At 38.3% G+C, this 14276-nt stretch overlaps 3 protein-coding genes across 12 annotated transcripts; 2 read left to right on the top strand and 1 right to left on the bottom strand.

The window, feature by feature from the left end:
* The first annotated feature begins 689 nt into the window (after window positions 1–689).
* Window positions 690–2904, top strand: LOC9321607 (acylamino-acid-releasing enzyme). Of its 10 annotated transcripts, none has more exons than XM_021030203.1 (9): window positions 835–1067; window positions 1265–1364; window positions 1516–1598; window positions 1692–1733; window positions 1872–2043; window positions 2131–2191; window positions 2338–2405; window positions 2489–2580; window positions 2655–2904. In XM_021030203.1, exons 2-7 carry the CDS (start codon window positions 1321–1323, stop codon window positions 2359–2361), a joined length of 426 nt encoding a protein of 141 aa, XP_020885862.1. In that variant the 5' UTR covers window positions 835–1067; window positions 1265–1320; the 3' UTR covers window positions 2362–2405; window positions 2489–2580; window positions 2655–2904. The 10 variants fall into 10 exon arrangements, 7 of the variants coding, with proteins under 7 accessions (XP_020885862.1, XP_020885861.1, XP_020885859.1 ...); XM_021030202.1 differs by having other exon boundaries at window positions 2476–2580; XM_021030200.1 differs by having other exon boundaries at window positions 2293–2405.
* A 1182-nt stretch (window positions 2905–4086) lies between these two features.
* On the top strand, window positions 4087–6988 carry LOC9321606 (pentatricopeptide repeat-containing protein At3g23020). Its single transcript, XM_002885494.2, has one exon. It carries the CDS (start codon window positions 4339–4341, stop codon window positions 6862–6864), a length of 2526 nt encoding a protein of 841 aa, XP_002885540.1. The 5' UTR covers window positions 4087–4338; the 3' UTR covers window positions 6865–6988.
* Window positions 6989–7297: 309 nt separating this feature from the next.
* LOC110230002 (receptor-like protein 12) lies at window positions 7298–10253 on the bottom strand. The gene is given in 2 exon segments (XM_021031456.1): window positions 7298–9849; window positions 9852–10253. Coding segments are annotated over 2 exon segments (2655 nt in total). The 5' UTR covers window positions 10174–10253; the 3' UTR covers window positions 7298–7516.
* Window positions 10254–14276: the final 4023 nt, after the last annotated feature.

Genomic DNA, 14276 nt, shown 5'->3' with positions numbered 1-14276 from the left:
CCAGCGCATCTTCATCCTTTGATATAATTTGATGAATTATAAATTACTTTGTCGCTTCTGCTTATTAAATGTTTTAGATAAAATGTGAGATTTTTTTATATATTAACTTTGTTGTATCCACATTAAAAAATATATTAATATATAATTTAAACAATTCAACCAAACATAAGAAGTATTACATAATATAATATTACTAATTAAAAACCCAAATGAATTAGATATTTTGTATAGAAACTTGTAAAAAATTTATAATATGAAATTGAAAAAAACATTTAATATAATGAAACAAAAAGAGAATATTATTAGTTTTTCTTGGGTAAAATCGATAAATATTAGTTTATTTGGGACAAATATAATGATTTCAATGAAGATACGAGATCCAGAATCATCTCTTACAACTTTGATTCCACATTTATTATTTAAAGTAATGCCAAAAACATTTTGGGGTTTCAGGTATAAACTGATAGCCAAGAAAAAGTATGTGAATGAGAGACATAACAGATTATATCTATTAGCCAAGTCTAAAGATAACATGGTTACTCTCCAATTCTTCATCGAAATTGTAATGATTTCCTGTATTTACGTAAACATTTGTTTTGAGATGTTTATGTATCATGTAATCTTTTTCTGATATCAATATATTTGATTTGCCGAAGAAAAAACAAATTAGTTTATTTGGGACAAATTGATTATTATTATTTTATTATGGGCTATTACATAAATTCCAAGAAAATATGGGGAAAAACAACAAATACAAAGAAAATAAATTACTTAGGTTGGTCAACTATTTGTGGGGTTGACTTCCACTCGCATCGTCTTCTTCCTTGGGTTAATCCTAATCTCAATCACTACTGATTTCTGGAGTAAATGTCAAAACTTTATTCGCTTAGCTACAAATTTGATTTATCCTCATTACAGTTGCAAACGAAATCGAAGAGTTGCGTCCATGGATTCTTCTGGAACTGAGGAAGAGTATGATTCTGCAGAATCGAAGTTACTTGAAGAGTTCATGTGTATCCCCAACAATCCAACATTGACAAAGCTTGGGTTTTTCAAGTCTGATTCTGGTAACCTCAATTTCATTGATTACCCACTTTTTTCTTTCTCAGTTTAGTGATGAAATTACTCTGTAATTAGAGAAATTTAAAGTTTTGTGGCGTCTCAATGTGTTTCCTTTTTCTCTGTTGCTCACATAAACTGAAACTGGTTACATACTTACATTAATGTAGGTTCTTAGGCAATGTTTGCTATGTGTCAATTGCAGATTTAGGTAGTGAAGGCTCTACAGTTCCAGGCTTCTAAGTGATCCGTGGCTATCAGATGAACATACTCTTGTATTGTGTTCCTTTTGATGCAGCTGTCAAGTAATACTTGCTGTAAATTTGATGAGCTACAACACATTTTACAGGAGATTTGTAATTATAGAAAATGTTCTGCTGTCACTAAGTAATGATGTAACTATAGAAAATGTTCTGCTGTCACTAAGTAATGATGTAACTATCAAGAGAATTGCAGAGGGGAAGTGTCGCGGGTCAGCCCTAGTGATTTAAATCATTCATGGAACATCTTGGCATTAGATGGTGATGATATTGTTGCTGGTAACATCTTTGAACATCTTCTTGTATCATAATTACTTACTTCCTATTAAACACATGCAGACTTGAGACATATGATTTTTCTTTTGTGAATAGTGTGTAGTAGTCCAGTGAATCTTCCTGAAGATCTTACAGAAGGTAATTTACTCTTAGTTTAAGACATTGATTTCAATGCGAATAGAAGATTGTATGCGATATGATTACTATCTGCTAGTGTTCCTTGTTCACGTTTAGCTGTATACATGTTCTGACCATTTCAAATTTAACCAATGGCAGGGGCCAAGAAACCCATTGAAGCTATATATGTATCATGTTCTAAGAGCGAGAAATGTGATCCTCTAGTTGTTGTTATTCATGGAGGCCCTCATTCTCTTTCTCCAACCAGCTTCTCCAACAACCTGGCTTATCTCTCCTCGATTGGAAACAGTCTTCTGATTGTAAATTACAGGTTCTAAGCTTCTAAATTTTTCCACCAGGTTATAGTTTTCAAGACTCTTAACTTTTCTTTGATGTATTATGTGTTCATTGGTGGAAGGGGTTCGTTAGGATTTGGTGAGGATGCTTTGCAGTCTCTTCCTGGGAAAGTTGGTTCTCAAGTATGTATGCAACCTGCAGTTTCATTTTTCTTCTTCTATCTATCCGTCTATCTCTTCCTCATGGATCTGAAAACTGCCTAATTTCCTCATGGACATGAAAGATGTGCTCACAGCTGTTGATTACGCCATTGACATGGGATTTTCAGATGCATCAAGAATATCACTATTAGGTGGTTCTCATGGTGGATTTCTGACAACTCACTTGATTGGCCAAGTACTTACTTCAGTCTTCAATTTCTTTTCTTTGTACTGAACACCGAATCAGTACTTACTTCAGTCTTCAGTTTCATGTGTTAGTCTCCAGCAATGTAATACATGCGAGCATTGAAGAAGAAAGGAGTCCAGATTAAAGTTTTAGTATTCCCCAACGATAATCATCCCCTTGATAGGTAAAAATTCACAGCTAAAATTAAAGCATATTTTTTCATTACATAGCGTTTTGAAAACACATTTGTGTGCACAGACCACAGATGACAGACCAATTTTGAAAAGCTTTCTAAACATCGGTTACTGGTTCAAGAAGTACATGTAAGCTAAGAAGAAGCGAGCTTCCTTCGAATGTGTCTACATTGCTTGAGATGTTAAAAGAGATCCTCTCTAGGATTGGATATTTGTGTAACGAAGTTTGGAGGTTAAATGTGGAGTAGAAAAACAGAATTGCAGTATCTGTTTTTCATGGTTTTTTATGTGCATATGATAAAAGTTTGGGAATACTTGGAAAACAAATTTTATAACGAGTTGTTTTGTATAAATAAAAATGGGAAAAATGTCGTTTTATCTCCCAACTTTCAAAAAGTGGCCAATCAATACGTTAACTTCATATGTGGCCATTTAAAACATGAAATAAACGTTGACTAACGTTTGAGACATGGAAATTCGTTGACCAGGCCAAAATAGACATGCCGTTATCAATCGTTAACGGAACCTCTAACGCCCGTTATCACTCCTCACAACTCTGTTAGTCAACTTTCAAATTGTGGCCATTTTAAACATCAATTTCATATGTGGCCATTTAAAACATGAATTAATCGTTGACTAACATTTGAAACATTAGAATTCGTTGACCAGGCCAAAATAGACATGTCGCCACCATTCGTTAAAAGAACCTATAACATCCGTTATCACCCGTTAACGACTCTGTTAGTATGTCCAAAACGACTTCGTTTTGAGGAAAATCGAGAGAAAATCAAGATTTTTCCCAAATGAAAACACCAAATCCCCAAATCTATTTCTACAACAGCTCAAACAAGATGAATAGTCCTATTATCTCCATCTCCATTTCAGAAAAGCTACATTTAGTCCTATGATGGGTCTACAAGTTTGCTTCCATGATTCCTTTTTAGATTTAAAACAAATATATAAACGATGTTTACTTCCAATTACTGGCTCTATGATTATCTATATATCAAACCATGTCCTTGGATTATGCTTTAAACAAAAAATTTGTCCTGATTTCCTCTCGATTATTTTCAAAACGACGTCGTTTTTGGCAGACTAACAGAATCGATAACGGGTAATAACAAGTATTATAGGTTCTGTTAATGACTGATTAAGACATGTCTATTTTGGCCTAGTGAACGAATTCTCATGTCTCAAATTGTTAGTCAACGTTTAGTTCATGTTTTGAATGGCCATATATGAAGTTGATGTTTAAAATGGCCACAATTTGAAAGTTGATTAACAGAGTTGTTACGGGTGATAACGGGCGTTAGAGGTTCCGTTAACGACTGATAACGGCATGTCTATTTTGGCCTGGTCAACGAATTTTCATGTCTCAAACGTTAGTCAACGTTTATTTCATGTTTTAAATGGCCACATATGAAGTTGACGTATTGATTGGCCACTTTTTGAAAGTTGGGAGATAAAACGACATTTTTCCCAAATAAAAATACTTCGGGAGATTACAGCTTTTTATTTCCTTTAAGGACTTAAACTATTACGAAATTATCAATTTAACCCCTAAATGTCTTAAGGTCCTTTGCGCGCGCAATTTTATCCATTTGCAACTTTGCCAGAAAAAAACCACGTCGGAATTCAACAGAGAATCACGTTCGCCGGAGAAGTATATACCACCGTCGTCGCAATTAGCAGTGCAAATTCTTTTCCTTTTCTCTCGTGAATAAACTAATGCTCGTTGCAGTTGAAAAATGTTGTTGAATCTTCGTTTAGATGGAAGTAGCTTACATGTTCTCTGTTCTACAAAAACCTTACCGATTTCGCCTCTCGATAAATTCCCATCCGTCAAGAAAGTGAAGCAGAATTACGTACCAGGAACTCACGAGAGTGACAAAGGACCACAGAGAAGCACCAGAAATGGCGACCGAGGTTGTGGTACTGTTGCTCATGAAGTTGTCGCCGGAAAAAACTTACTTTTTGTAAACCCAGGTAATGGCAGCGTCGGAAAATCAGGTTTTAGTTATGGGTTTGTTGATAGGAGAAGTAAAGATGGCGGGTTTGGAGGGAATGGTATGGTTGGTAAAGTGCACACCAAGTGTTCGACGAAACGTCTGAGTTACGGAGGATGTATTCCCGCTATTCTAGAGGCTTTGGATTGTATTGAGGATGTTGAAGATGCGTTGAGTCCGTGGTCAGAGAAGCTTAGTAACAAGGAGAGGACGATTATTTTAAAGGAGCAGACGCGGTGGGAGAGAGCGGTGGAGATTTTCGAGTGGTTTAAGAGTAAGGGTTGTTATGAATTGAATGTGATTCATTATAATATCATGCTTCGGATACTTGGGAAAGCTTGTAAATGGAGGTATGTGCAGAGTTTGTGGGATGAAATGATTAGGAAAGGTATCAAGCCGATTAATTCGACGTATGGGACTCTCATCGATGTTTATAGCAAAGGCGGGCTTAAAGTACATGCGCTTTGTTGGCTAGGGAAGATGAGTAAGATTGGGATGCAGCCTGATGAAGTTACGACGGGGATTGTTCTTCAAATGTATAAAAAGGCAAGAGAGTTTCAAAAAGCGGAGGAGTTTTTCAAGAAATGGTCGTGTGACGAAAACAAGGCGGATTCACATGTTTGCTTGAGCTCTTATACTTACAACACGATGATTGATACGTATGGTAAGTCCGGTCAGATAAAAGAGGCTTCAGAGACGTTCAAGAGGATGCTAGAAGAAGGGATTGTTCCAACCACAGTGACTTTTAATACCATGATTCATGTTTATGGCAATAATGGTCAGTTTGGTGAAGTCACTTCTTTGATGAAAACAATGAAGTTTCATTGCGCACCTGATACAAGAACATATAACATTCTGATTTCACTTCACACGAAGAACAACGATATAGAAAGGGCAGGGACCTACTTCAAGGAAATGAAAGGCGCTGGGCTTAAACCGGATCCTGTAAGTTACCGCACTCTCCTCTATGCATTCTCGATTAGACATATGGTTAAGGAAGCTGAAGAGCTTATAGCAGAGATGGATGATAATGATGTTGAGATTGATGAGTATACACAATCTGCTCTCACTAGAATGTATATAGAAGCAGAGATGCTTGAGAAATCATGGTCATGGTTCAAAAGGTTTCATGTTGCGGGTAATATGAGTTCTGAAGGCTATTCAGCCAACATTGATGCATATGGTGAGCGTGGATATTTATCAGAAGCCGAGAGGGTATTTATCTGCTGCCAAGAAGTAAATAAGAGAACAGTTCTTGAGTACAACGTAATGATCAAAGCTTATGGAATTAGTAAAAGCTGTGAAAAGGCGTGTGAGTTATTTGAGAGCATGATGAGTTATGGGGTCACACCGGATAAGTGTACATATAATACTCTCGTCCAGATCCTTGCGAGCGCCGACATGCCTGATAAAGCCAAATGCTACCTGGAAAAAATGAGAGAGACGGGATATGTGAGCGATTGTATACCTTACTGTGCTGTGATTTCGAGCTTTGTGAAACTGGGTCAGCTCAATATGGCAGAGGAAGTGTATAAAGAGATGGTTGAGTACAATATCGAACCCGATGTTGTTGTATATGGCGTCTTGATCAATGCTTTTGCGGATACTGGAAACGTTCAGCAAGCTATGAGTTATGTAGAAGCGATGAAAGAAGCTGGAATTCCGGAAAACTCTGTTATATACAATTCTCTGATCAAGCTCTACACTAAAGTCGGGTACTTAGATGAAGCTGAAGCAATATACAGAAAGCTTCTTCGATCGTGTAACGAGACACAGTATCCGGATGTATATACATCAAATTGTATGATCAACCTGTATAGTCAAAGATCGATGGTGAGAAAAGCGGAAGCTATATTCGAAAGCATGAAACAGAGAAGAGAAGCAAACGAGTTTACCTTCGCGATGATGTTATGTATGTACAAGAAGAACGGTAGGTTTGAAGAAGCGACTCAGATAGCAAAACAGATGAGAGAGATGAGGATTCTAACTGATCCGTTGAGTTATAACAGCGTTCTCGGTTTATATGCTTTAGACGGAAGATTCAAAGAAGCTGTTGAGACATTCAAAGAGATGGTGTCATCTGGAATTCAACCTGATGACTCAACGTTCAAATCACTTGGAACCATTTTGATAAAACTTGGGATGTCGAAAAAAGCTGTTCGTAAGATCGAAGAAATTAGGAAAAAAGAGATTAAGCGAGGATTAGAATTATGGATCTCAACTCTCTCATCTCTTGTTGGGATTGAAGATTGCGAGGACGAGCTTTAGTGTTGACAATTTTTGGTAGATTTTTAGCTGTGTCTCTACTCTATGTATATAAAAACCGTTATAAAGACTATGGAAGCGGGAGATTTGATTTCTTCATGATTATACAAGTAATGATCCCAAGTAATGCCGTGGGAAATGGGTTTATTATTAATTATAGGTCATAAGGTGAAGAAAGAGCAAAAGCCACTCTTCAAGGTTTATCTTCTTTCTCAGCAAGTCTCCCCTGTGAAGAATTACATTGTGGCCGATACGATTTTTGGATTTATCTCCTCTGTTTCTGTAATAGAGACTCTACATCTGTTTTGTTCATCCTAATTCCAACATAATACAAGATCATATTATAAATGATCTAAATATATGCAAATATGCAATGAATCAACTAAGATGAAGATTTTTAGACTCAAATTAGAGATAAATGTATGGCTATGAGATATTGTAAAAGAAACATCATTTTCAAGACACTTTGTTAACGCTTTATAACTGACAAACATATGCAACCAACATGGACCATATTACATAAAATGGTGAGAACATTAAAGTTTATAACATTGACACTGTTTATAAGACAACCACGATACGAAGTGAAAAGAATAAACACCTGGCGAACTAATTACGGGAGTACAAACTTGACGAAACCGCGAGAGAGATGGGCTTAACGAGATATAATAAACCACTCATGCTTGTATGAAGTAAATATATGCCCGATCACTAATCCACAAAACACACCAGGTCCAAACGCTATCGCGGCTGCTATCCAGTTCAGCACTGGCTCTTTCGTTTCTGACAAAGATTCCTCGTGTTGCTGAGATGTAGTAGGAACGGGGACATGATGGCTTTCTCGACAAATTTCCTCGAGGCCATAGAGTCCGGGGTTACCCATGAATGAAGAACAAGTTTGAGTTCCAAACTGTGTGCTCCTAGGCACCAATCCCTCAAGATGATTGTGGGAGAAGTTGATGTTGGACAGAGATGAGAGATTCCCGAGACCTTGAGGAATTTCACCTGACAAGTTATTTCGCGATAGGTCTAATGTCTCGAGCTTTGTAATATTTGCCAAGGACGGTGGGATATTGCCTGTGAATGCATTGCCTGACAAGTTGAGAAGACGCAATTCGCTCAATAGACCAACAGATTCAGGGATATCTCCGGAGAATAGGTTTCCTGAAAAATCAATGGCTTTGAAGGCTTGAAAGATCCGAACAAAATCAGTATCTACTCCCTTATACACCAAATCGATCGACTCATACATAGAGAAAGTGACCATGTAATCGGACTCCATGTAGTCTTCTTTAATCCATACCTTTGACATTTCAGGCCAATTGGCAAAATAGTCTTGTGGCAATGATCCAATAAAGTTGTTATTAGATATGTCAATGATCCTCATACTTGGAAACCCTAAATAGGCAGAGGAGTTATAGACTGGACCATAGAAAGCATTTGATCGCAGCACAAGAACCTTTAGGTATTGTAGAGATCCCAACCAAAACGGAAACGTGTCTTTGATCTTGTTTCCTCTCACATTTAGAAACTCCATCCACTCGCAGTTGATCAAAGATTTTGGAAGTTTCCCCACGAAATTGTTGAGGCTGACATCAAGTGATCGCAACTGTGAGCCATCGATGCATAAATCTGGCATAAATCCACTTAGACTGTTGTTTCGAAGATTTAACATGTTGAAATCAGTAGAATTCTTCAAACATTGTGGAATTGAGCCATTGAGATGGTTGTTGGAAAAATCTAAGAAGGAAAAATATTTGAAATTGCAGATCCATTGGGGAATTGGTCCTTGGAGTGAATTTGAACTAAGATCCCAGTCTCTTACTAATTGGTGCTTTGTGGGTTCTAGAATTATGCCGAAACTGCTGAAAGAATTATAAGAAAGGTCCACTGAATATAACTTAGAAGATCTCCATATACATTGAGGTACTTGACCTTCCAACTTGTTGTAGGAAAGATCAAGGGAACTGAGGTTGACTAATTGTGATATAGAGCTAGGGACTCGTCCTCCGAAATTGTTATGTCTGAGATCTAAAGATAAGAGATTGCGTAATTTTGATATATAGCTAGGGACTTGCCCTCCTAAATTGTTGTGGCTAAGATCTAAGTTAGCGAGATTGACTAATTTTGATATAGAACTAGGGACTCGTCCTCCGAAATTGTTATGGCTGAGATCTAAAAATAAGAGATTGCGTAATTTTGATATATAGCTAGGGACTTGCCCTCCTAAATTGTTGTGGCTAAGATCTAAGTAATCGAGATTGACTAATTTTGATATAGAACTAGGGACTCGTCCTCCGAAATTGTTATGGCTGAGATCTAAAGATAAGAGATTGCGTAATTTTGATATATAGCTAGGGACTTGCCCTCCTAAATTGTTGTGGCTAAGATCTAAGTTATCGAGATTGACTAATTTTGATATAGAACTAGGGACTCGTCCTCCGAAATTGTTATGGCTGAGATCTAACTCTGTCAACTTAGATGATGAAGAGGTATTCCCAAAATCAATAGGTCCCTCGAATTGGTTTTCACTTAAATCAATATCGACTAACGAAGGAATCGTGAGCAAGAATGAGGGAAAAGGTCCGAAAAATGAGTTGTTATACACCCAAAATCGCTCTAAGTTGTGGAGTCCACTAAGGTCAGCAGAAATGGCGGATTTGAAGTAATTGAAGGAGAGGACTATAATGGATAAGCTGGTTAAGTTGGCTAATACTATATCGCCACCCGTGAATTGATTTTCACGGAGGTGCAATTCAGAAAGCTTGGATAAGTTGGCAAATGAAGTAGGAATATTACCTTTGAGATTATTATCTGAAAGATCCATGTATCCTAGTTGGTTTAGGTTACCGATTGAAGCCGGAACTTCACCAACTAATTGATTGAAAGAAAGATCAAGATATGTGAGATGAGAAAGATTTCCAATGGAAGAAGGAATCTCCCCTTGGAGACCTAAAGATGAAAGATCTAGGTGAAGAAGATTTTGAGTTTAAAAAGACCACTGCTAGATTTCCAAGAGCTGTTGAATGTAGAGGGGTCACCAAGTTTTAGTGATATCACCTCTCCGGAGATAGCATTACACTTCACACCCTTCCAAGAACAGCAGTCGACGCGCTTGTTCCATGAAATTGTTGGTACAGGAGCGCTGTTTCTGGAATGGATTGATAACTCTTCTTTTAGCTCTAAAAGAGCATCCCTTTGGTCGTTGCGGCACAAGGACTGTGTGGGAGAAGCAAAGGTGTTTATAAAAGGGTGACAAGAAACTAAGAAATAGATGGTAACACCAAACCAATAAGACTTGTTTCGACTCATGACAATTATTTTCTTTTGGAAACAAATACGTTTTGTTTGTTGAATGGTAAGTGATCGATATGTATTGCTTACTCACTTGTCTTTATAAAAGAAAAATTCTTGGCAATTCTTCTTCATATATATGAATTATTTTTTATTTAAAAAGAAGCAAAAATGAGTAAAATGGGAAAATAATTTTGTTTTTGTGGACACCAACCAAAGATTTAGAAAGACATTTATTGATCGGTTATCGAGTCATGTGGTTGAGACGGAGTCAGCGAACCCACTCTCCCCATTTATTTTGGGAATAAATTTCCACTCGACAAAACGTCTAAAGTCAGGGAGGATGTTGAAGAGACATATATGATGTTACATAACAATTGTAAGAATCCCTATTTTCTGCACCATATTAACTTAAGTTACTTAATTAGATAAAACTATCACTCTTCGATCCTAGAGCCTACAGTTGGGCCATTAGGATACCCGTTCGAGTTTGGATTGGTTCTGTTCAGTTATGAGTAGTCTGTTTAAGGGATTCTAGGATCCATTCAAGTATTTTGGAATTTCGGTTCGAATTAAGTTTGGCTATTTGAATGGAGAGCTGAATTAATAAAATCGAATTTATTTTTGGTTCGGTTCGGATAAAGTATGTTTACCCGGAACACCTTAAATATCCATAAGAAAAACAACTATTTCAATTTAAATGAAAAAGTTGGTTCAATTTTGCAAAAGATTGTTTAAATTTGACAAAATACAACTCGTTTATATACAATTCTCTGATCAAGCTCTACACTAAAGTCGGTTACTTAAATGAAGCTGAAGCAATATACCGAAAGCTTCTTCAATCATGTAGCAAGACATAGTATCCGGATGTAGATACATCAACAACCTGTATAGTGAAACATCAATGGTGAGAAAAATGGAAGCTATATTCGAAAGCATGAAACAGAGAAGAGAAGCAAACGAGTTCACCTTCGGGATGATGTTATGTATGTACAAGAAGAATGGAAGGTTCGAAGAAGCGACTCAGATAGCAAAACAGATGAGAGAGATGAAGATTCGAACTGATCCGTTGAGTTACAACACGTTCTCGTTTTATACGCTTTAGACGGAAGATTCAAAGAAGCTGTTGAGACTTTCAAAGAGATGGTTTCATCCGGAATTCAACCCGATGACCCAACGTTCAAATCACTTGGAACCATTCTGATAAAACTCGGGATGTCAAAGAAAGCTGTTCGACAAAATTGAAGAATCAATTAGAGTCAATTGGTCAAGTTTGAATGTTTCAATCGTTTTGAATAAGTCTCCTGACTTGTAGGAGTCAATTTGTTTCAGTTGTTTAGTTCCTATTTTGTAGCTGCACGTTGTAAGGTCTATTTAAGAGTCAATCTCTTGAGAATAATGATATCGTGAAGCATTCAGTCAAACTTTGTTCCTCTGTTTTCAAAACTGAATAGCTTTACAAAGTAACAAGTGGTATCAGAGCTTGTCACGAGCCTGGTATAAGAGAGAAATGAGTGAAAAAGATTCTGTGATTATCCCCAAGTTCGACGGAGACTATGAGCATTGGGCAATGCTCATGGAAAACTTGCTGAGATCCAAGGAGTGGTGGGATCTTATCGAGACAGGGATCAGTCAACCGGAACCGAACGTGATCCTGAATGGCGCACAAAGAACGGAGCGTGTAGAGAGGATCGTGAAGGATCACAAGGTGAAGAATTACTTGTTCGCATCAATCGACAAGACAATTCTCAAAACAATTCTGAAGAAGGAAACATTGAAGGAGCTGTGGGATTCGATGAAAAAGAAATATCAAGGCGATGACAGAGTCAAGAGTGCGCAGCTGCAGAGGCTGAGAAGAAGCTTCGAAGTTCTTGAGATGAGGGCAGGAGAGGTGATCGAACAATATGTCTCAAGAGTAATGCGATATGAGAAACCTTGGAGAGGAGATGCCGGATTCCAAAGTGGTCGAGAAGATCTTGCGTACACTTACTGAAAAATACACATACATGGTGTGTGCGATCGAAGAATCAAAGAACATCAATGAGATGAGTGTTGATGGATTACAAAGCTCATTGATGGTTCATGAGCAGAATCTGAGTCGACACACAGGAGAAGAACACGCGTTGAAGGTGGAAAGCCAGTGGAAACCGGAAGGAGGAAGAGGCCATGGTAGATCTCCATATCGAGGAAGAGGAAGAGGAGGATACCAAGGTCGTGGAGGTGGAAGCTCGGGCTACAACAAGGAACATGTGGAGTGTTTCAAATGTCACAAAAAAGGACATTACAAGTCCGAATGTCCAGAATGGGAAAAGGAAGCCAATTTCGTGGAGATGGAGGAAGATATGCTGCTCATGGCGCACATCGACGAAATTAAGGGAGAAGAACACATATGGTTCCTAGATTCGGGGTGTAGCAACCATATGTGCGGGAACAAAGACTAGTTTGTTGAACTAGATAGTTCCTTCCGCCAAAATGTGAAGTTAGGTGATGACAGGAGGATGATGGTAGAAGGAAGAGGAAATCTGCGACTGGAGATCAATGGCTCTATCTCAGTAATCACATCGGTTTACTATGTCCCAGGTCTGAAAAATAATTTATTCAGTCTGGGACAACTGCAACAAAAGGGCTTGAAGGTTGTCATTGATGAAGATGTGTGTGAGATCTGGAACAAACAATTCAAGAGACTGGTCCTGCGCACTACCATGACAAAGAATCGAATGTTCATCGTCCAAGCAAGAGTGAAAGAGGCAAGAGAAACTGTGGAAACCAAGTGCCTGCAAGTAATGGAGAAGCCGGTTCAGATATGGCACAAGAGGCTTGGGCATCTTAGTCATACGGGACTGAGATCATTGGTGGAGAAACAAATGGTGAATGGCATTACAAAGCTCGACCAAGATGAATCTGAAGCCGGTCTATGCGAAATTTGTATGAGGGGTAAGCAAATTCGTGAGAGCATCCCTAAGAAGAGCCTATGGAAATCCACTCGTGGACTGCAGTTGGTCCATAGCGACATATGCGGACCCATCTCCCCAACATCAGCTGGTGGTAAGAAGTATATCATTAATTTCATCGATGATTTTAGTAGGAAATGCTGGACTTATTTTCGAGCACATTTAAGAATTTTCGAGCAGAGGCGGAGAGAATATAGAAAAAATCGGAGTGTCATGAACATGACTAGATGCTTGCTATTGGAAAAATCGGTGCCACGAAGGTTCTGGCCAGAAGCTGTTCAATATGCAGTGCATATACTGAATCGAAGTCCATCAGCTGCGTTAGAAGATGTGACACCTCAGGAGAAATGGAGCAATCACAAACCAACTGTGGAACATCTTAGGATCTTCGGGTGTATTGCGTATGCCATGATTCCATATGAAAGAAGGATCAAGCTTGATGAAAAAAGTGCTAAGTGTGTGATGTTTGACTGAGTAAGGAGTCTAAGGCCTATCGTCTATACAATCCGGAGACGAAGAAGATTGTGATAAGTAGAGATGTGCAGTTCGATGAGTCCAAAGGATGGGATTGGACAGGAACAAGCCAAGACAAAGAACTGGTGTGGAGTGATACAGAATTGGATTCTGATGAAGAAAAAGAAGTTGAAAATCCAGGAGATACTCTAGAAGAAACAGTTGCAGAAGAAGAGAATGATGATGGTGATAACACAGAGGAAGTAGAAGAGCAGCAACCAAATCAGGAAGTGAGACGGTCTGGGAGATCAAGCCAGGCTCCGATTTGGATGAAAGATTATGTAGCTGGGAATGCTAAAACTGCAAACTTTGTTATCACTGAGGATGGAGATGATATATTCGCGATGTTTATCGCAGCTGAGGATCCCGAAAGCTTTGAGGAAGCTGTAAGAGAAAAGGTTTGGAGGAAAGCAATGGAAGCAGAAATCTCATCGATTGAAGAAAACAACACATGGGAACTGATGGAGTTACCAGAAGGAGTGAAAGTGATTGGGGTGAAATGGATTTTTAAAACCAAGCTCAACGAGAGAGGGCAGATCGACAAATTCAAGGCGAGATTGGTTGCTAAAGGGTATTACCAGAAACAAGGCGTAGACTACTAGGAAGTCTTTGCTCCGGTGGCCAAATGGGATACCATCAGATCGATACTAGCTTTGG

This window comes from Arabidopsis lyrata, assembly GCF_000004255.2.
Source record: "Arabidopsis lyrata subsp. lyrata unplaced genomic scaffold ARALYscaffold_3, whole genome shotgun sequence".
In the NCBI taxonomy this organism is placed as follows: domain Eukaryota; kingdom Viridiplantae; phylum Streptophyta; class Magnoliopsida; order Brassicales; family Brassicaceae; genus Arabidopsis; species Arabidopsis lyrata.
The sequence above is the reverse complement of the archived record's forward strand: the minus strand, read 5'-3'. Positions and strand labels throughout refer to the sequence as shown.

Bases quoted from the DNA above. Each gene is read 5' to 3' on its own strand.
- LOC9321607 (XM_021030198.1), top strand. From the start codon at position 1,321: ATGAACATACTCTTGTATTGTGTTCCTTTTGATGCAGCTGTCAA. The intron at 1,599-1,691 runs GTAACATCTTTG...TTTTGTGAATAG, and splicing joins TGGTGATGATATTGTTGCTG to TGTGTAGTAGTCCAGTGAAT. The intron at 1,734-1,871 runs GTAATTTACTCT...AACCAATGGCAG, and splicing joins TCCTGAAGATCTTACAGAAG to GGGCCAAGAAACCCATTGAA.
- LOC9321606 (XM_002885494.2), top strand. From the start codon at position 4,339: ATGTTGTTGAATCTTCGTTTAGATGGAAGTAGCTTACATGTTCTCTGT.